The sequence below is a fragment of the Tamandua tetradactyla genome, chromosome 10 (assembly GCF_023851605.1).
Source record: "Tamandua tetradactyla isolate mTamTet1 chromosome 10, mTamTet1.pri, whole genome shotgun sequence".
Classification (NCBI taxonomy): Eukaryota; Metazoa; Chordata; class Mammalia; order Pilosa; family Myrmecophagidae; genus Tamandua; species Tamandua tetradactyla.
In genome coordinates this window covers 99672180-99694705 of record NC_135336.1, presented here as the reverse complement: position 1 = coordinate 99694705, position 22526 = coordinate 99672180, and the positions used below count along the sequence as shown (strand labels likewise).

Sequence of the window (22526 nt, the reverse complement as noted above, 5' to 3'; positions counted from 1 at the left end):
AGTTCCAAGAACTTTTCCTTTTCCTTGCACCCAAGGAAAAAGGAGTCACTAAAGCCACAATGCTTGGAATCTTCCATGGAATTTTCCTTATTTATTTTATCATATTTTCTGCTCCCTTTCTCCAAAACTACTGAATCCCCTAGGGCTGCCTCATTCCCACCCCTCAGCAACCTGGACCCAAAAATGAGCTGCAATTCAGTTTAACGACAACAGCAAAAATCACTCTCACGAATGCCTTCCTGGGTGATGTAGGGTTTCCTCCTCATGAACAATGAGGAGAAAGTTCAGGTTGCTTGGACCGCTGCAAGTGGCTGAGGTTCTGGTGTTTCTTTTCCCTACTGTCTCTTCCCTGGGTTCATGGCCAGAGCCCCTTTTGCCTCCTTCTCCCTCCTAGAGTACAATCCACACTATTCTAAACCCTAAGGGCTCCCTGCTCCAGCTTGCAGAACTACTGAGCTCAACCCCCTTCCTGGGCAGGAGTTAGGGGTCACCTCACAGCTGGGCAGCCCTCAGGACTTTCTTTCACCCTAAGCCATTTGGGAAAGTATTCTTTCCTACCCTTAAAGCATTTTCCTTAAGAGGAAGTCTGGTGGAATTGCTCCTTAAGAGCAATTTCTCCAGCCTGTTACCTGAACATTGACTGTTTTCTTCACTACAAATGTGTCTTTTTCTTCCCCATCCTTATCTTCAATTTCTAAGGTTTACTTGTGTATACTTTTTTTTTAATTCAGTTTTATTGAAATATATTCACACACCATACACACCATCTGAAGTACACAATCGCTGGCCCACAGTGTCATCACATGATTCTGCATACTGTGTATTCTTTTTTTGCGTGTGTTTTCTTTCTACTTTAATTCTCTTTTAAAATCCTTTAATCACCTCTGCCCTACCGTATCCTGTGTCAGGTATCTGGGATTGAAAAAATACATTAATGTGGGCTGTCAAACGGAGTGCTTGGGTTCCCATCGCAGAGCACACTCAGGGAAGTTAGATAACTCGTGCCTCAGTTTCCTCCCCTTATAGGACAGAGATGATAGAGCAGGTCGTGGTGAAGTCGAAGTGGGCTGAGAGAGTGTAGATGCGAGGCTGGAGTGTAAGAACGCCTTGTATGAGTTTGTGGTGGTTGTTGATCTTCTATTTGAGACTTGGACAGTTTCTGGGGTTCCTGAGGTGGGTCTCCATGCACTTCACGACCCCTCACCCGCCTCGGCCCACCCGTAGCAGGAGCTCTCCATCGCTGACCACCTGGCTCCCACCTGCCGGCACCTGCCTATCAGCGAGTTGAGCAATTCCTGGGAGGGTCACTGCTGCTACCTTGAGCACATTTTCCTCAAAACCCAAAGTTGGCTTTCCTCTGCCTCCTCCAAAGCATTTATAATAATCTGATAAAATCCTGTTTGATAAGCTGCTGGGTTAGTGAGCAAAACCAGACAACTGCTTATGTTCTGTTCTTTTCATTTAGAAAAGGGGAAGTGGCTATTCATTTACTGCTTTTCATTCCATAAGTACCAGATTTTTCGAAGCATTCCCTCTTTCACCATTGTTCCCCAAGGCGCCTGCTCCAGCACTTTAAACATTTACTTGCTCCTGGTGCTCCTTGAATATCTTCCCTCTATGTGTCCTTTTTTCTCCCCTGGGATCCCAAGCCAGCTCAGGGAAGACGGGGAAGCCCCTCTCCCTTCCCGCTGTTCTGGGGAGCCAGGCTTTGCACCTGGGGCCCCGTAACAACGCCCCATAGATCCGTGCCCAGTCCCCTCTGTGGCTTGCTGCAGGCCAAGGAAAGGTCTGTCCAGGTGAGAAAATCAACAGGACACTCGTCCAACAGCTGCGGTCAGGAAGGGATCCTCCCTTTTGTGGGGCTGGGCCCCGTGGGAGATGGGCAGGGACAAGGGGTGGGGTCCGGAAAGCCTAGCTGAGGTGCAGGAACTTTCTTCCATTGCCAAACGGAAGCCACGGCAGTTCAGAGACCATGTGGCGCTCCCCAGTGCAATCCATTCAAGCTTCATTATTCGTGGATTCTGTATTTGTGAATCCATCTACTCACTCACAACTGTAGAAACCCCGAAGTTGGTACTCACAGCGCTCCCCTGGTCGTTTGTGGACATACACAGCATGGTGAGAGATTCAAGTCACCCGACACATACATCCCGAGATGTCACCCAGCCTGGCAATGCGCTTGCAGCCTTCTGGGGGCACCGCCTTAACTGCATTTTGGTGCTTTTTCTGGTTATTTCGCTGTTAAATGGCCCGAAAGCATAGCGCAGAGGTGCCGTGTAGAGCTCACGAGCACAAGCAGGCTGGGATGTGCCTCTGGAGAAACTGCGACAGTTAGATCTGCTTCATTCAGGCAGAAGCCAGGGTGCTGCTGGCCCGGGGTTCAGTGTTGGTGAATCAATGACAGAGATTGAACAGAAGCACACGTGAAGTGGGGTTATGGATTGTTTGACTGAAGGAAATGTACTCTCAGCCTGTGTTCCCCAAGAAGCAGCGGTTCAGTGCTCACAACTCAGTGTTCCTGGGAGCCTTATAGAGCATGGCGCTGCATGAAGAAGCCTCGGCTGTCCCCTGACGCGTGAATTGCTGGCGGTTTGCCCTGAGGCATTGCATGAATAAACACAATGGCCTACGTTTGCAATGTGCCCGCAGCTACGTGCGCTCAGATGAGCTCAGGGTGGACTTGGTGGAAGAGCAGTTCCAGGAGGAATTCGCCGCCATCAACCACCTCTTGCCGGATGACAAGGTGACGGCTCTGCACCAGTCCGTGTTTGCCAGGTGAGCAGGCGAGGCGCTGCGGGTGCCGGGTCGGCGGGTGAGGCGCTGCTGGCCTTGGCCCTGTTGTCAGGGTGCCCATGGTGTGAAGCTGCTCTTGGCTCCACGGGGGTTCAAGAGGCACAGAGTGTGAGTGTGGAGGCCTGGCCACCTGGGTTAGACGGGGCAGGTGCCCAGACTTGGGGTGCAGGGCACAAGTCCAAGCACAGTGGATCATGGCCCGCAGGGAAAGGAGAAGAGAGTAGGGAATGTGATGCACTGCAAATATGTTTGGGGAAAGAAGGAAGGAAGGAGGGATGGAAGGGGAAAAGAAAGAGAGAAACTTATCCTTCTCTGTGTGCAAAGTACTATAATATCCATGATTTATTTTATATGTTTCTCCTAACAACTTGTGAGGGAGGTAAAACAATGACCTGAGATGACAAATGATGTGTCTGTAGCTTAGACGGGTCACCTGCCTTGCCCTAGGAGAGAAGGAGAGATATCCTAAATCCAAGTTCCATACTTGTCCTGACACCTTGGACCAAAGTAGAGTGTTCTCTACTCTGCATAACGACAAGTTTGTCTGTCTGTCCATCATACATTTAAAAAGTTTGTCCGTCTGTCCATCATGCACTTAACAGGTATCCCTGAGAACCATGTGCCAATCCATAGGGGACAGTCCATCTCTGGGGTCCCAAACCTCAGCCTGGTGACACTAGTTTCCTCTTGCATGACGAGCCAGGGGCTCTAAAGCCAGACAAACTCGGAGAGGGTTGGGGGTCCCTTTCCGTTCATTATGAGAAAACCACATGCCCGGCCCCTCCATGCAACAGGGAGTGAGTGACATTTTCTCTTGGTGTGAGGCCCCCACACTGGGGGGACTTTGTGCCAGGAGAGCTCACCACATGTCTCCTCGGTAATTTACGTTCCCCACAGCCAGGAAGTGACGACATTGGGGGAAAGCAACACACAGATGCCTCCAGTATATGTTTATATAACAGAGCTCATCACCTGTCTTCTATTATAAATGCTACAAAGCTTGGAGATACCGAGCAGCCTATCTCATGAGCAATCCCGAAATGTTCACCGAGCACTTTATAATGAATTGTGTGGACTCATGGCCATGGCTTGCTTTTTAAAAAAATGACTAAAAGCATCATTTATATTCAAGAGCAGAATAGAATTTATTTTCTTTTACCTCAAAATTCAGTAAAAAAAAATTAATTTCACAGGCCTTGGAAATTTATCATTAAGCTTACTTTTTTTTTCCACTTTAGGGAGGGATGTACTTCGGGTCACGTGGTTACCTTGAAGTGCATAGGTAAGAGTTTCCGAAATCTGGCGGAGTGAAGCACTGGTTCACAGACTCTGGTCTCTCTCTTTTCCCCTCTTACTGGCCACAAACCACTCAGATTCCCATCCTCTAAGGCCACGTGGGCACTCTGTGTGCTCCTACCTGCTCTAGGTCTCACCTGGTCTCACCTGTCGGGCTGTGGGAAGCAGCACAGAGAGACTCAGCAGCAGGCAGGACCCAGTCAACAAAGTTCCATCCCTCTGTAGGGTCTTCACTTACTCTTCCTTCCCTGGGAAAGTCTGTACAAGGTGCTCAGTGCCTCAAGGCCCGGGGCAGGCACCCCTTGCTCCTGGCAGCAGGAAGGGCTCACGTGGCAGGGGTCGGGTGCAGAGAAGTCAGGGAGATACAGTCCAGCACCTGCTCCCATGGAGGCTTCAGACCTCTATATTGTCCTGCAAAACCATCCTGGGGACACAGGAATTACGGGATGGGGGGCACAGCTAACACCTTTCATGGTCACCAGGCAGGCTGTCTGCTCTGATGGCTCTTCTCATAGCATCCCCCATAGCACCCCATAGCACTCCAGCCGCACCTTGTTGGTCTGTTATGTGCCATCCCCCGAGTCCCATATGACGCTGTCCCTCCCTGGAACCCTTCCCGTCCTGTCCCCATCCTCACTCTGCCTCCTTCACCCAATACTCATCCTAGGCTGGGAGCTTTGTGGGGGCAATTGGGGGACAGAGGAGCAGCCTTGCACTGGGAACCCTACCTTCCCTGGGAAAGTCTTGCAGACCGACCCAGGTGCCCTTGCTTTCCTCCCGCAGCCTGTGGCCGGAGGATGGGCCACACATCCCGCATCGTGGGTGGAAATGTATCCTCGCTCATGCAGTGGCCCTGGCAGGTCAGCCTCCAGTTCCAGGGCTATCACTTGTGTGGCGGCTCTGTCATCACGCCCACGTGGGTCGTCACCGCTGCGCACTGCGTTTACGAGTGAGTGCTCTGGCCTCCTTGGTGCAGCTTCTGTGCTTCCCTTGGAGCCCTGCTCAGCCTTGGGGTTAGAGCAGGATGGCTGATTTGGGTGGAGTACAGCAGGCTCAGAAAGCAGGACAACAGGTCAAATCATCACAAATAACAGCCTCCGCGTGCACCCCTGCCAGCACCGTCAGCGAGGCGTGACCTTGAGCTCATTTAAGGCTTTTAGACCTGCAGCTTTTACAGAAAAGGTAGAAAGAGGAGGAAGGAAGCTCTCTTGCAGGAAGAAAACCACCTAAGTAAAAGAGCTTCAATCTTCATGTGTAGTTAATGACAGTAGACAAAGCCATGATCAGATGATAGGCAGGGTGGGGTGGGTGGAGGCAAAAGAGTATGTGCGGTGGGGGGAGGAGGGGCGGCACTGAGTTTCCTTCAAGCAGTCTTTTTTGGGAGCTCGGAATATTAGAAAACCACAGAAAGGACAACAAAACTCGATGGTAGGGCCATCATCCTCAAAACTCTGGAATACAGTTAGAAAGTTGAAGGAACTGAGTGAGTGCCAAATCAAGAAAACCCAGCTTCAGAACTGTGGGAGGAGCTCGTGACATCCTTGCTGACCCCTTCCCTACCCTTCCACGACACAGTTAGAGCCAGCCTGAGCTCCCATGTGGCCCCTGGCCCTGTCCCAGGAGGAGCAGAGTAACCTATGCACACACTGGTGTGCCTGCATATTGGTGCAAAACTCTCAGGTGGAAGCTTGAAAGATTGAACCAGGAAACTTGTCTCAGGCTCACTCTCCCAGAACTTTCCTGCATAAATATGTAGCTTTAGCTTGCAGACAGCTAAAGCAGTGTCATAAACAACTGAGTCAAAGCAGCCTGGGGCCAAGGATTATTCCTTTAAGACATACAGTAGAGCACCTGGGAGAGGGAGAGAGTCTATTTTATAGGGAGTTGAGTGGGCATTGGCATCCCTGTGAACAGGAAGATTCCTAAGGCCACAAGCAATCCCAAGCCCAGGATGAGATGTAGTCTCAGAAATGATAGAGAGGACCTTCCCCTCCAGAACTGCACCCCCACCCCCACCCCACACTCATATTTGCCTCATGCTGAACTTCTTGATAGGAGGGCTAAACTCTAAAGGAGATCACCAAAACACTGTAAAAGATGTTGTTTGCTTTGGTTTGTTTTTGTTAGCTCCTGGCACTCAAGGAAATCTCTGTCCTATCACTAGCTAAACACAAATTTAAGAAACACACAGCTCAGGGACTAAATTCCAGAGTTAACGCTGTAAAGTATTAAAATGAATAGTGTGTATCAAAAGATTACAAGACAAACAAAGAAACAGGAAATGATGATCCATCCAAAAGGACAAGACAGTATCCAAAAACCATTAACAAAGAAGGCCAGACTTTGGACATACCAAAGACTTTAAAAGAATATTCTTTAATATGCTCAAGGAAATAAAAGAAAGCACAGAGAACGAACTAAAGGATAGCAGGAAGATAATGAATGAATAATAGGAGCATCTCAATAAAGAAACAGAAATTTTGAAAAGGAACCAAACAGAAATATTGGAGTTGAACACCACCATAACTGAAATGAAAAACTCCCTAGAGGGTTACAATAGCAGATGAGAGCTGGTAGAAGAAAGATTCAGTGATCTCAAAGACAAAACTATTGAAATGACTCAGGCTGAGGAACAGAAAGAAAGAAGAATTTCCAGAAAGTGAACAGAGTCTAAGAGACCTGTGGGACAGTATCAAGCATACCAATATACTCTATGGAATTCCCAGAAAGAGAAGAAAGAGAGAGGAGTAGAAGGAACAGTGAAAGAAATAATAGCAGAAAAATTAACAAATTTAATGAAAGACATGAATATGCACATTCAAGAAACCTATTGAACCCAAAACAAGACAAAGTTGAAAGAATCATGCCCAAACACATAGTAGTCAAACTGTCAAATTTCCAAAACAAGGAAACCATTCTGAAAGCTGCAAGAGGAAAGCTACATGCTGTATATATGGTAGTCCCAAGAAGACTGAATGCTGATTTCTCATTAGAAACTGGGGTGGAAAGAAGGCACTGGGATGAAATGTTTAAAGTGATGAAAGAAAATTAATGACAAGCACAAATTTTAAATCTGGTAAGACTGTGTTCCAAAAATGAGGGAGGGAATAAGACATTCTCAGATAAATAAAAACTGGGGAGTTCATCAATACAGACTTGCCCTAAGACATGGTAAAAAGAGTCCATCAGACTGAAAAGAAGGGACACTAGACAACAGATTGAATCAGATAGAGAAATAAAGACCTCCAGTAAAGGTAATGATATGAGTAATTATAAAAGCCAGCATTATTGTACTGTGTGTTTTTTTGGTATGTAACTCCACTTTTTACTTCTTACAGGTTACAAAATGTAAATGCATAAAAAGAAATGATAAATCCTGGACACCCAATGTACAAAGATAAAATCTGTAACAAGTACAGCAAAAAAAGTGGGAGGCTGGAGGAGTGTAGGAATAGAGTATGCTATTGAGGTTAAGTTGGTATCAAATAAAAAATGATTCATTGTTACGGGTTATGATGTTAAATTTAAGCCCCATTGTAACCACAAGGAAAATATCTGAAAAATATCACAAGAAATAAGAAAGGATTCAAATGGCACAATTAAAAAAATCAAATAAAAACAAAAGTATGCATTAAAAGAAGAACTGAGGGGCAAAATGACAATTCTCACAAAGACTGAATAGCAAAATGACAGAAGAAAATTCTGCAATATCAGTAGCTATTTTAAATATAAATGGATTAAACTCTCTAGTCAAAAGGCAGAGTTTTGCAGAATGGATAAAAAAGCATGACCCGACTATGTGCTATTTGCAAGAGATTCACCTTTAATTCAAATGCACAACTCAGTGAAAATTAAAGAATGGAAAGACATATACCATGAAGATAGTAACCAAAGGAGAGCTTGGGTAGCTATACTAATATTGGATAAAATAGACTTCAAATAAAAAAACTGTTATGAGGGTCAAAGAAGTTTACTGTATACTTACAAAAGGGTCAATTCAAGAAGAGTACATATCATTGGAAGTTCCTTTACATCCATATTTCTACCACAGCTATATTTCTACCAAGTCTCTCTAAAGAAATATAGGCTTTTGCTATCAAGCACCTCACAATTCTTCCAGCCTCTATCAATTACCCTATCTTAAAATTGTTTGCACAATTTTTGGTGTTTGGCACAGCAGCACCCTACTCCCCTGATATCAAAAACTATTTTAATTTCCTCATTGCTAAGGCAAATACCATGAAATGGGTTAGCTTAAACTATAGGAATTTATTGATTCATAGTATTTGAGGCTAGAAGTTCAAATCAAGGAATTCTGAGGCTGGCTGCCAGTGACCCTTGGACTTTGGCTCCTCTGTCACGTGGCAGTGTGCATAGTGGCCTCTCCTGGCTTCTGCCTTCTCTTCTGGGTTCTGTTGATCAATTTCTGGCTGCTCTCTCTGTGGACTCTCTCTAACTTTTACTCTGTTTATAAGACTCCAGTCACCTGTATTAAAGCCACACCTTCAGCTGGGCCACACCTTAACTAAAGTAACATTTGAAAAGATCCTACTTCCAGCAGGCCCTATGTCCACAGGAATAGATTAAGTTTAAGAACAAGTTTTTCTGGGCTACATAGCTCCAGGCTATCACAAACCTCTAGAGAGAAGATCAATAAGGAAACAGAAGCCTTGAAGGAGACTATAAACAAATCAAACCTAATAGACAAATATAGAACAGTTTGCCCAACAGCAGCAGAGTATACATTCGTCTCTAATACACAATGATCATTGTCCATAGGCTAGGCTATAGGTTAGCTCACACCAGTCTGAATAAATTTTAAAATATCGAAATCATACAAGGTATCTTCACTGACCGCAATGAAATGTGAAATGTGGAAATTAAACAGCACACTCTTAAACAACCAGTGGGTCAAAGACGAAAACACAGGGGAAATTAAGAAATATCTTGAAGTGAATGAAAATGAAAACAAAATATATCAAAATTTATGGGATGTAGCAAAGGCAGTGCAGAGAGGGAAATTTATAGCTCTAAATGCTTACATTAAAATAGAAGAAAGTTTACAAATCAGAAACCTAGGCACACGACTGGAGGGTCTAGAAAAAGTTGACCAAACTAAATCCAAGCTAGGCAGAGATAAATTAAATAGACAGAAATGACAATTGAAGAATCAATGAAAACAAAACTTGGTTCTTTGAAAAGATCAGTAAAATCGATAAACCTTTAACAAGGCAAAAAAGAGAGAGGATGCACATAACTAAAATCAGAAATGAAAGGGGGACATTACTATCATCCCCAAAGTAATAAAAAGGATTATAAGGGGATAATATGAACAACTGTACACAACAAATTAAATAAGATGAAATGAACAACTTTCTAGAAGCCCAACAAAGTATGAACAGTGGTTCAAGAAGAAATAGAAGGTATCAGCAGACCAATCACAAATAAAGACAATAAATCGGTAATCGAAATGACCCAACAAAAAAAAGCCCAGGATCAGATGCCGAGCATTCCAGGAAGAATCAACACCAATCCTGTTCAAACTCTTCCAAAAAACTAAAGAGGAGGGAGCACCATCTAACTCGTTCTAAGAGGCCAACATTACCCTAACACCAAAGCTAGATGTAGGTACTACAAGAAAAGAAAATTACAGATGAATATCTGTTATGAATATAGGTTTAAGAGGACCGAGATATACTATAAAACCGAGTTCAGCAGGTGTTCCAGTCCAGCCCAGACCCAAGATCAAAGACCAGAAGGTCCTGGATGGAAGACTAACAATGAGTTTGATGAGGGGCCTAGGGACTGGAAGAAGGTCATCCCAATGGCAGCCTGTTGGGAGGTGACAGTCTTTGGTTACCTTTCCCTACTGGGAAGGTCAACAACAGTCCAGTGACCCTATCTACAGCTGTAAAAGCATATTTTGCACTTTCAGATATGGGAAAGGAGCCCATATAATTTACCTGTCACCTGGTGACCGGAACCTACTCATGGCCATTGTGACTGAGTTGATGAGGAAACATCCTTGGGTGTCACAAAAAACAGAAGGGATGGGCATCCGTGACTTCTTTCAATTGTGTCTAGTGACGGGCAGCTGGAATTACTGTACCAGTCTCCATGGAGTTTGTTACTTGTGGTGTCCTGTTTTACCATGCAACCTTTTGGTAGCCTCGTGCCAGGTAAAGAATCAGTGTTATGGGCAGAGACATAAAACACGGTTGCTTTTTGCTTGTGACAGGTAGTCCAGATGTCTTCCCACATTTCTTTTCCCCATAAGGGGCAGCAGACATTAGTCCATTCCTCTTGCTTCCGTGTGGCCATCCACATTGCCATGCCCTGGCACCTTGCCCACCTGTCTGCACAAATAGTTAATGCATCTTCTGGTTCATGAACAATGACCATCCATATGGCCTTTAACTCAGTTCACTGGTTGACTCTCATAGTCCCAGGGTGCTGATCCATCAGTACAACAGGCAGACTTCAGGATACTGCCATGCCTGTCAACGGTGGGTACCGAGATGGCCACGCAGGAAAAGCAGCAGGGAGGGGCACATGTTGTTCTTCCACATAGGAAACTAGTCTCAGGATATCATGCATTTCTGCACTTAAAGGGCTGTTGTTGAAAATGCTGCGCTGTATCAGGTAATCACACACCCACTCCTGTCAGAGGATGGCTGTCCTCAATTTCACAGGGCATTTCTGAGTTAGTCCTTCAACTTGCAGGAAGGCATTATAGGCAGCAAAGTTGTTTTCCTAAGGGGCCGTTCAGCATTTCTAACTCATTTTGCCAGTTGCCTTTGCCACAAACCCCTTCCAAAGCCAATATTAGTGCTAGCCATATCTGATTTACAGGGCACGTCTGGGCTCATCCCCCATAAGGCATGAACAGTGCGATGGCCCATCTGGCTTCTTCAAAAGCAGCCTTTGGGAAGTATCTCATTCCCAGGGATTGCTTTCCTTAACCAAACATACACAAATGATAATGTGTGGGCTGAGTGAAGAACAAAAGGTTTCTAGTACCTCAACAATCCCAACAAAGCCATTAGTTGTTTTGGTGTATGCAGCACAGGAAAACATGGTACCTCAGCAATTACTACAAAAGGAATACATTTTGCCTTTTCCAACCACATAATACCCAAGAATTTGACAGGGCAGCCAAGGCATTGCAACCCACCGCGATTATTTGCCCATCCCCAGCTGTTAAAATGAAAAAGCAATGAGGCTTTTTTAGTTCTCAAAAAAAGTTACTCATTAACATGATATCAATATAATGAAATAGAGTCACATTTTTCCATTCAGCCATATCCTTTGCTATGAGCCCAGAGCAGATGGTCAGGCTATTTGAATAGCCTGGTGGGAGTCTGATGAAAAACCCTTCTTCCCAGGTGAAGGAGAAAAGGGGTTGACTGGCCCTATTTAAGGGAATGCTAAAGAATTGAGTGCATCCTTGTAGTAAACAGGCAACCTTGGGAAACTCTGCCTACAAAGGTGTTTTGTCACTCCTCTCTTTGCCTCCCAAACTTCTTCTTTTTTCTCCCTCTCATCATCAAGTATCTTCAGGACCCAACCTTTGGATCCCGGTAAGGGGATGTCAGGATATGCCCTCTCACTTAGCATACTGGCATGCTAATAGTTCTAAGCTCTTGTCTACAAGGCTTAGCCTCTCATTCAATGTATCCTCCAGATCTGCTGATTTCTCTTCCTGCAACAGCCCCTGTGGATTTCTGTCTTCCTTGAGATAACCTACTAGAACAGGTCACACCACACACAACAGCCAAGCAACTGCAGTGCAGTCAGACAAGGGGCGATCCCTCCCTGCACCAGGGAAGCAGGGTACCCCAAGATTACCCCAACAGAGTCCCCCTTCCCCAGACTCATGTTCTCTACAGCCGGGGGCTCTTTGGTCTCCTGGCTAGCATGCTAAATGTTTCAGCCCAACACAACCCTGAGACCAAAGAATATGCTAGGCAGGAGATTACCTATGAGTTTATATTAGGGGCTTACAGACAAGTGGAGGATCATCCTTATGGCAGCTGTATGGGAGATGAAAGTCTGTCCTCTGCCTAAAGCCAAGAGAGGCAAAGACAGAGTGTGCCCAGGAAAAGGCTTATAAACGTTTACAGTCTCATGAGATTTGGTTACAAGAGTTTCAACAGACTCTCAAGAGATTTGGTTATTAGGGGAGGGGGTTTTACATTCTTTGACCTTTAACATCTGTCCCGGTCATGTAGGCTGCTATGTGACTTGCTCTCAATGGAGGAGGGACTGGGAACTGAGCCTTGGGTCCTTCAACAGCACATTAAAAAAATTATACATACCCCTTACCCCTCCTTCTCATTGACCACTAGTATTTCCATCTCCCCATGTATTTTAACCTTTGCTCCACCTATTATTTATTTATTTATTTTTCTTTTTTCTTATTATTTCTTTTTCTGGAGTGATGCAAATGTTCTAAAAATTATCATGGCAATGAATATAAAACTGTATGATGATATTGTGAGCCACTGATTGTATACCATGTATGAAAGGTGTGTATGTTAAGAATGTTTGTGTTTGTATGCTGTTTTATCAATAAAAATAAAAAATAAAAATGTATACACCTGATCAATTGGAATTTATCCCAGGTAGGCAAGGGTGGTTCAACATAAGAAAATCAATGAATGTAATATACCATATTAATAGGATATGAGAAAAAAACCACTTGATCCTCTCAATTGATGCAGAAATTGCATTTGACAAAATCTGGTACCTCTTCTTGATAAAAGCACATAGAAAACTAGGAATAGAAGGAAACTTCTTCTACGTGATAAAGGACATATATGAAAATATGAAAACCCCACAGCTAATATACTTAGTGGCAAATGACTGAAAGCTTTGCCTGTAAGATCAGGAACAAGGCAAGGATGCCCACTCTCAACTCTTTATTCAACATTGTGCTGGAAGTTCTACCCAAGGCTACTAGACAAGAGAAATAGATAAAAGGCATCCAAATTGGAAAAGAAGAAGTAAATCTTTCCTTATTTGCACGTGATATGATCTTTATTTAAGTTTCCTAGACTGCTGTGTAAGCAGATACCATGAAATGGGTTGGCTTTAAACAAGGGAAATTTATTAACATATGGTTCAAGGCCGTGAAAATGTCCAAATCAAGGTATCATGAAGGCAACGCTTTCTTCCCAAGGAGTACTTGTTGGCAATCCTTGGCTCCTCTGGCACATGACAAGACACTGGCAGCATCTACTATTCTCTCCCTTGTCTTCCAGGTTTTGTTGCTTTCAGCTTCTTGCTTCCATGGCTTTCTCTCTCTCTCTGTCTAAATTTTGTTCTCTTCCAAAAGACACCATTAAGAGGCTTAAGACCCATCCTGAATGGAGTGGGCCACACTGTAACTGGAGTAATCACATCAAAAGGTCCTACTTACAATGTGTTTACACCCACAGAATTGGATTACCTTTAAGAACTTTTTTTTCTGGAATACTACACCTTCAGACCACCGCAGTATTATACATATGTTATACATATATCTTCTATACATAGAGGATCCTGAAAAATCCACAACTAAGTTACTAGATCTAATAAAGAAATCCAGCAAAGTGACAAGGTATATGATCAACACCCAAAACCCAGTAATGTTTCTATATACCAGTAATGAGCAATCTGAAGAGGAAATCAAGAAAAATTTCCATTTATAATAGCAACTAAAAGAATAACATACGTAGGAATAAATTTAATGAAGGAATAAATTTATTGGAAAAACTACAAAACATTGCCCAAAAAGAAATCAATGACGTAAATGAATGGAATTGTGCTCACAGATTGAAAGACTAAATATTAATAAGATGTCAATTCAACCAAAAGTGATTTAAGGATTCAATGCAATCCAAATAAAAACTCCAACAGCTTTTTGGGGGACAGAAATGGGAAAACCAATAATCAAATTTATGTAGAAGTAAAAGGGGGCCTGAATAGCTAAAACCATCTTGAAAAAGAAGAATGAAGTTGGAGGACTCATACTTCCTCATCTTAAAACATATTACAAAACTACAATAATCAAAACAGCATGCTACCTGCTCAGGAAATGAAATGGAACAATGGAATCAAATTGATTCATGGCCAGTTCATTTTTGACAAGGGTGCCAAGTCCACTCAATGTGGAAAGAATAGTCTCTTCAACAAATGGTGCTGAGAAAATGGATATCCACAAGGAAAAGAATGATGGTGGACCCCTACTTTGCACCATATGCAAAAGTCAACTTGAGATGGCAAAGACCTAAATATAAGAATCATAACTAGAAAACTCCTAGAAGAAAACAAACATAGAGAAGTATCTCCTGGACTTTGTATTAAGCAAAGTTTGCCTGGACTTCATACCAATAGCATAAACAAGAAAAAACAAAATAGATATATGGGACTTCATGTACCAAAGGATTTCATCATTAAAGTAAATGACAGAATAGGAGTAAATATTTGGAACCACTTATCTGATAAGGATTAATATCCAGAATATTTTTAAAAATATCCTACAACTTAATAACAACAATACAATGAAAAAATGGGCAAAAGACTTGTATAGATGTTTCGTTAAAGAATTTATACAAATGGCTAATAAGCACGTGAAAAGATGCTCACATCATTAGCATCAAAACGACAATGAGATACCATTTCACACACACTAGAATGGCTACTATTACAGAAATCAGAAAGTAACAAGTGTTGGAGAAGATGTGAAGAAATAGGAACACTTTTTCCTTCCTGGTGGAAATGTAACATAGTGCTGCCATTGGGGAAAACAGTTTGTTGGTTCCTCAGAAAGTTAAACATGGAACTATCATACAATCTGGCAATCTGACTTCTAGTTATATATCCCACAGAATTGAAAGCAGGGACTCAAACAGATATTTGCACACTGTTATTCACAATTTCCAGAAGACAGAAGTAACCCAAGTGTCCATTTACAAATGAATGTATAAACCAAGTGTGGCTCGCACACACAATGGGTTATTATTTGGCCACATGTATGAATGAAGTCCTGATACATCCAACAGCATGCGGGGTACTTGAAGACATCACGTTGGGTGACAAGCCAGACACAAGGGACAAATATTGTATGATCTCATTGATATGAAATAATTAGAATAAGCAAATTCGTACAGTTAAAACCTAAAATACAGGTTACCAAGACTGTGGTGGGGATAGGGAATGGGAAATTAATTCTTAGTTCTTGCAGAGTTTCTGTTTGAGGTGATGGAAATGTTTTGGTAATGGCTGGTGGTGATGGCAGCACACATTCCGAATGTAATTAATACCACTGAAGTATATACTTGAATTCTGCTAAAAGTGTAAATTTTAGCTTATACATATGTTACCAGAATAATGATTTTAAAAACCACAGAACTGTACAACATTAACTCTGAACCCTAATGTAAACTATGGTGTATGATTAATAGTACAATTATAACAATACTCCTTCATCAATCGTAACAAAGGAGACATATGAATGTAAAATGTTAATAATAAGGAAAACTCCATACATGAAGGGGGTATTTGGGATCTCTATTTATTGCATTATTTTCCTGTAAATCTACAACTTTCTAATATTAAAAAAAATAGCAAAAAACTGCATAATAATTAACCACACTGGTATTTTTATTTCCTTTTATTTTTGTTGCTATTTGATGGAGAATGGGTTATAGTGGAACCTCTGCATTAAGCGAAGTTGAGCTCAGTTCTCACATGCTGAGAAGTCCCCAGCAGTGCTGTGAAACCTGTCTAGGAAATACATGGGGTGCTTCTGCAGGAAATGGGAGCCTTATTCAGATGTTTAACATCAGTGGGTCTGTCTCTTGTCTGATAACATCTCATGTCCTCTCCTTGGCCACTGGCTCTGTGGACATCTGAGGTCAATGGGTTGCCTTAGTTTCCTAAGACTTCTGTAATGAGTATCACAGACTAGTTGGCTTAAAACAGAATTTTACTGTCTCCCAGTTCTGGAGGCTAGAAGTCCAAGGTTGAGCATTGGAGGGGTGAAGCTCCCTCTGAAGTCTGTAGAGAGACATTTGTTCTGTTCCTCTTTCCTGGCTTCTGATGGTGGCCAGCAATCCTTGCCATTCCTTGACTTGTGGCATAACTTGATCTCTACCTCCATTGTTACATGGACATCTCTCTCCATGCCTGTGTCCAGATTTCCTCTTCGTATAAGGGCACCAGTCATATTGGGGTGGGTACTAATCCAGTCTGGCCTCATCTTAACTAGTCACATCTCGAAAGACCCTATTTCCAAGTAAGGTCACATACACAGGCCTAGGGATTAAGCTCTGAGGGTGGGTTTTGGGGGTATACAGTTCAACCCATAGCAAGTTAAATGGTTGGGTTTCTCCAGTGTTTCACCTCTTGGTCTCCCCATTTCAGCTTATATGTTCCCAAGTCATGGACCATCCAAGTAGGTCTGGTTTCCCTGTTGGACAGTCCAGCCCCTTCTCACTTGGTAGAAAAAATCATCTATCACAGCAAGTACAAGCCAAAGAGGTTGGGCAATGATATCGCCCTCATGAAGCTGGCTGGGCCACTCACATTCAATGGTATGTTGAGTTACCTTTGTTGTTCGGTTCCTTTTAATTTGTTCCAAGACCATTTAGGTTGCTTATTGAAGCATTTCTTGATGGCTGCTTTATAATCCTTGTTAGATAATTCCAACATCTGATTCATCTTGGCATTGGCACCAGTTGATTACCTTTTCTCATTCAAGTTGTGATTTTCCTGGTTCCTGCCACAATGAACAATTTAAAAATGTATCTTGATGTTCTATAAAGCGACATACCATAGGTCTAGACCAGGGGTGGACCAAATCTGCCCCACTTCCTGTCTTTTAAGTGAAACTTTATTGGAACATAGCCACACCCACTTATTTACGTATTATCTACAGCTGCTTTCATGCAGCAATAAAAGAATCAGGTGGTTGCTGCAATGACCATATAGCCTGCAAAAACAGAATATATTTACTATTTTGCCCTTTACAGACAAAGCTTGCTGATTCTTGGTCTGGGTGTACTGACATTACTACATTCTAGGGCTGTTTTAAGTTTTAAGGATTCTAGAGCATCCCTGCTCTGAACTGGTAGCTTTCAAGTTACCGACAGTCTGACCTTTCTTTAAAAGATAGCTTGTGCTCCTTAGAAACAAAACATAGGTAAGAGTAATTGTTTTCTCAGACTGATGCTTCAGATGAATTGAGAGTAATTGTTTTCCTTTTAAACAGAGATGATCCAACCGGTTTGTCTGCCCAACACAGAAGAGAATTTTCAAGATGGAAAAATGTGCTGGACGTCAGGATGGGGCGCCACAGAGGATGGAGGTCAGTGGTCTGAAATAAAGATTCTGAGCCCAGGGAGCCCAGACCGAGGGGGACCAAGGTGGGGACTCAAATGCAACACTTTTCCCTCCAAGGTCCCCATGCAATCTTCCTCTGTGGTGTCCAGATATCCCGTCAGAGGAGTGCATGCTAGCTGCTGGAACATGCCGTCAGCTGAGTAGATTGTGGTTCATAAGTCATCATTTCATTTGTCTTGGGACAGTGTAAAACCATGGACACTGTCAGAACATCTAAAACAAAGGCTGTCTCTTATTGGGGAGAAGTCAAGAGTGGTCATTTTTGTCCTGTGGCACTTTAGAAGATGTGTTATTTCATCCTACAAAGATCAAGGAGAAAAAGCAAACAGGATGTCACTGCTACAACAGTCCTGGAAGTGGGAATGTCAATAATAACAAAAGATGCTAATGAAACCTGTACCATCTTCTTGTCAATATGGTCACAATTCTTAGGTTTCCTATGAATTGCTTTCCTTGTTGGTGAGTAGATTAGTATTTTCCTCTAGAGATTTATTAGTTGTACTCAGCCTTTCCTGAGGGCATCTGGGGCTTACTCCATCCAAAGGGTCTGCAGCATCCTTGGTGCCCAGACTCCAGCCAGCACCTGCAGTGGTGTCCCACCCTGGCTCAAGGTTACTTACACTCTTTGGAGTTTCCAGCTCATCCATATGGCCAACTCTAGGTTCTATGCCAACACAGCTGGTCCAGGGTCTTCCCAGCTCTGTCAGAACCAACCACCCACACCCCTGTGGTTTGTGTAGGAGCAGGGTCACCGATCTATACTCTGCTTCCTCTTGTGCTGAGGTCTTATGAGTTCTCATTTGGGACCACCCACCAGAATGATTATAATTACATAGGATTCTGAAGAAGAGGGGAAAGAGAATTGAGCACCTTTCTCCCAGAACATTCTGGATCCCTGTGATGATTTGCTCATCTTGTTAATGATTTAGCCTGTCCACCCAAAAAGTCCCAATTGAAAGTTGACCCTGCCCCAGTGTAACGGGTTCCAGCCATGTGGCTTGCTACCTCCCTTGCCTAGGTTGGAAACTTCTCCCCAAAATGTGTTGAGTTGTTTCATCATGCACCTTCCACGCTGTCATTTTTCAAACTTGTGCATTGTGCTGAGCTGAATGTTTTGATGTTCCTCTGGCTGGTCCTCACTGCAGCCCCTGAGGGGACATTTAGGACTGTGCTCATCTTGTGGGTGAGGAAGCCGAGGCAGAAGGATGCTGAGCCCCTCGCCCAGCTCCCACACCAGCTGGTGAAGGTCTGGGTCCTATGTATATACTCCCAACCATGACCATCTCCGGGCTGGCAGGCCTGAAGGGGATGACTTCGTTGTCGTTGCTGACTGCCCGTGGGGTGGGTAGGGACTGGTATCAACTCAGCCCAATACCATGGCCAGGCAGTCTCCGTTTAAAGGACAGTATCAGTGAATAAGATCCAAGAAGCCCAGGCAATAAACCTGGCATGACTCACAGTCACTGCATGCTTAAGATAAAAGCCAGGATCTCAGACCTACCTGCTACCTAGTGGTATGCTCTAGATTACAGTAACAGAACATCCCCTGCTTTAAGCTACCCAATATAAAGTTAACTTGGGTTTGCAAACAAGTTAAGTTAGGGGGTGTTGAGCTCTTCACAAGTTGTTCCACCTCTGGTGTATTTCCTGGAACTGCTGTAACAAATTAGCACAGATTTAGAGGCTTGAGAAAACAAATATTTATTATCTCACAGTTGTGAAAAGGCTGTCACTGGGCTCAAATCGAGATGTCAGCAGGGCTGCATTTCTTTCTGGAGGCCTCAAAGGAGCATCTGTTTTCTTGCTTTTCCAGCCTCTAGAGGCGCCCTCACTCCTTGTTTCGTGGCCTCTTCCTTCATCATCAAAGCCGGCCACGTGACGTCTTTAAATCTCTCTCTGAATCTGATCCTCTGCTCTTCTGTCATCATGTCTCTTTCTCCAATTCTTACAAGGACCCTTGTGATTACATTGGACCCACCTGTATAATCCAGGATAGTTCTCCCCATCCCAGGATCCTTAGATTAATCCCACCTGCAAAGTCCTTTTTGGCCCTATGAGGTCATGTTCTCAGGGGCTGGGGATCAGGATGTGGACATCTCTGGTGCCATTTTTCCTGCCAACCACCCCAGATTCATTTAGTAGCTGTGTGTGACCTCTGAGGCCCTCAATATACTCTTCTGGAGCATGAGGTCTAAACTAGGCTGGTGAAGGTCAAGTGCTTGACCCAGGCCTTGTCTCTGGGGAAGCCTATGCTGGCGACTATTGCCACTACCCCCTCCACTGCTCGGATGCCGAGGGGGATGTTCACCCCTGACCTGGAGCAGAAAGTTCTGCATGAGCAGTGAGGGGAGGGCTGGGGCTGGGTGGTGCTTCACCTTTTTTGTCACTGCACCCGCCTGGTGGATGCCCCATCATGGTCCCAGCCCTGAGGTGGGATCTGAGCTCCAGGCTGGGCTTGCTCCTCACTGCACGTGCCGTCCTTGCTTTGACCCAGGGGATGCCTCCTCTGTCCTGAACCACGCGGCCGTTCCTCTCATTTCCAACAAGGTCTGTAACCACAGGGATGTGTATGGTGGCATCATCTCCCCCTCCATGCTATGCGCCGGCTACCTGAAGGGCGGTGTGGACAGCTGCCAGGTAAGAAGACCCCACCCCATCCCCAGGACCTGCGGGCCCGCCGCAGTGTGGGGCGAGGTGCAGCCCTTCAGGCAAATGGACACCGTGTCTGGCCATTCTTCTACCTTCTGCTCTTCTGTCATCATGTCTCTTTCTCCAATTCTTACAAGGACCCTTGTGATTACATTGGACCCACCTGTATAATCCAGGATAGTTCTCCCCATCCCAGGATCCTTAGATTAATCCCACCTACAAAGTCCTTTTTGGCCCTTCTATGATGCCACAGCCTGGTGACAGGCCACAAGTGTTTCTCTGTGACTGACCGAAAAGCAAATTTACAGGGCGTGGGAAACAAGTTTGCTTAAGATATAGATCCTTTTCCTGGTGGCTGGGCCTTGCGTTTATCAGACGTGCCCCTCTGCTTTGGGTGCTGGGCAGTGGGCCAGCCTCATGGGTGGTTCCTTCCATGACTCTCAGAGTTTGTGGGGTTCAAGAGGGGGTGCAGGTGGGAATCTGTGGGCCTCCAAAAGCCACAGTTGGTGGGAGCGCCATAGCCCCTGGCCTCACTCTGAGTGCCCCCTCCACTGTCCCAGGCACTCTTGACCTTCATGAGCTCAGTGTGTGTAGAATCTGCAAGGGACAGGCAGCCTGGAGGGATGCTTTCTGGGAGAGGCCAAGGGACCTCCCCTCCCATCGAGAATGCTAGATGTAGATGCAGAATCCTGGTGCCACATTGTGGTGACATTGTGTAGGGGGGATTCTGCTACTCCCACAAGGAAAATCTGTTCTATTAACTTTTTCCCTTCCTTGCCATTTAGGGGGACAGTGGGGGACCCCTGGTGTGCCAAGACAGACGGGTGTGGAAGTTGGTGGGGGCAACGAGCTTTGGTATTGGCTGTGCCGAGGTGAACAAGCCAGGAGTCTACACCCGCATCACTGCCTTTCTGGATTGGATCCATGAGCAGATGGAGGTAGGTGCCCCAGCTATTCTGGTCCCCTTCATTCAACCTCCAGACAACCCTTTACGTACAACCTGAGTCCCACTGTAAAGAACCAGGAGTGACTCATAAGGGGTTGGTTCAGCCAGCAGTTGGTTTTGCTTTTCTTGGTGTAGGATGCTTGGGAAGGGCTGCCTCAAAGGGATCCTGTAAACAGCTGAGAGCAGGGCGGATCCCATGGGGTGCTCTGTAGGCAAGGTCCACGTGGAGGGGCACATAGAGGATAGCAGTGCTCGCTGGAACAAGAGGATGTGTGAGGTCTCACCCAGCAGGGAGAGGAAACAGGAACGGTAGAGGAGCCCCTTTGGGGGATTGGAATGGGTTGAGTGTGAGATGGGTATGGATGGAGGGTGAATTGTCAAGGCCATGACAGGCAAGGGGGAGACAGAGGTGGGTGGAGTCAGGAAGGAAAGAACCCAAGACACCCACAAAGGAGTGTGGTCCTTGTGGGGAACCAAGGATGGGGTGGAAAGTCTCCAATCAGGAGAAGCCTGGCCAGCTCTGTGCTTTGGGGGAGATGGGAACCAGAGAAAATTGCATGGGCCAGGAGGGAGACAAGTCAATGAGGGGTTTTCAGGACCAGGAAAGGCAGGGAAAGCCCTGAAGACACCTGGGACAGAAGGTTGCCAGGGAAAGGTGTGTCACAGCCAACTCCAGGCCCCAGGTGGGTCTTGGATGATGGGACGCCCTCCTTGGAGGCCCACAGGACAGGTCCTGGACACAGCAGGACCTTGGTAGCACAGTGCCTTCCTCCCCTATGGGCACTCAGCCAGTATTTGCTGACTTAATCCCATTCTCTGAGCCCCACGTCACTCCTTGGACCAGTTTCAAGAACATTTTTTAAAAAAATAAATGCTACTTTAATTTGAAACAGTTGGCTAAGGCAGGACATCACACCCTTATTGTGCTCAGGCAATGTAAGTGTCCTCAGTTAATTTCTTTTTTAACACGTTGAAATTTTGCCTTTAAATAGAAACTATGCAATGGTTCCCATTCTTAGAAGTTGGTCTGGGGTCCTTATACTCCACTGGGGCTACTGGGGGAGGTAGGTCCTCCCTGGCAGCTGTGAATGGGGCAGAGGGTCCCATGGGACGTTGCAATCATGAAGATTGACGTGATGTCCTGAGGATACAAGTCAAAGGAGCCAAGTCCCGGCTCTTCAAGTAAGAAAAGATAAAGTACAGGAGCAAGATGTGGTCATCTAAACCCCACCCTCTGTGTCCTACAGCCAAATACATGAATATGGGGTCAGAGAGAGATGGGGTACAAGGTTTCAAACACCCTGGGGAAACTTCTAACAGTGTGCCATGTCAGGGGTAACGGTGACCACCCTGAATGGCAGATCCTTCCACAGCCCATAGTACAGGTGAGGGAACTGCTAAAGGCCCCCCCTAACTAAAAAGAGGCAGAGCATGAGTCTCACCTGATCTTCCACTC

At 44.8% G+C, this 22526-nt stretch overlaps 1 protein-coding gene across 1 annotated transcript in view; it reads left to right on the top strand.

Moving 5' to 3' along the window:
• Positions 1–22526, top strand: part of TMPRSS3 (transmembrane serine protease 3) — a 52012-nt gene that overhangs the window by 2386 nt on the left and 27100 nt on the right. The window contains exons 4-10 of the mRNA XM_077117508.1: positions 2650–2775; positions 4032–4075; positions 4873–5038; positions 16498–16667; positions 17345–17440; positions 19970–20112; positions 20910–21062. Of these exons, the coding sequence (XP_076973623.1) occupies positions 2650–2775; positions 4032–4075; positions 4873–5038; positions 16498–16667; positions 17345–17440; positions 19970–20112; positions 20910–21062 (898 nt within the window). The remainder of the gene's footprint in view (positions 1–2649; positions 2776–4031; positions 4076–4872; positions 5039–16497; positions 16668–17344; positions 17441–19969; positions 20113–20909; positions 21063–22526) is intronic.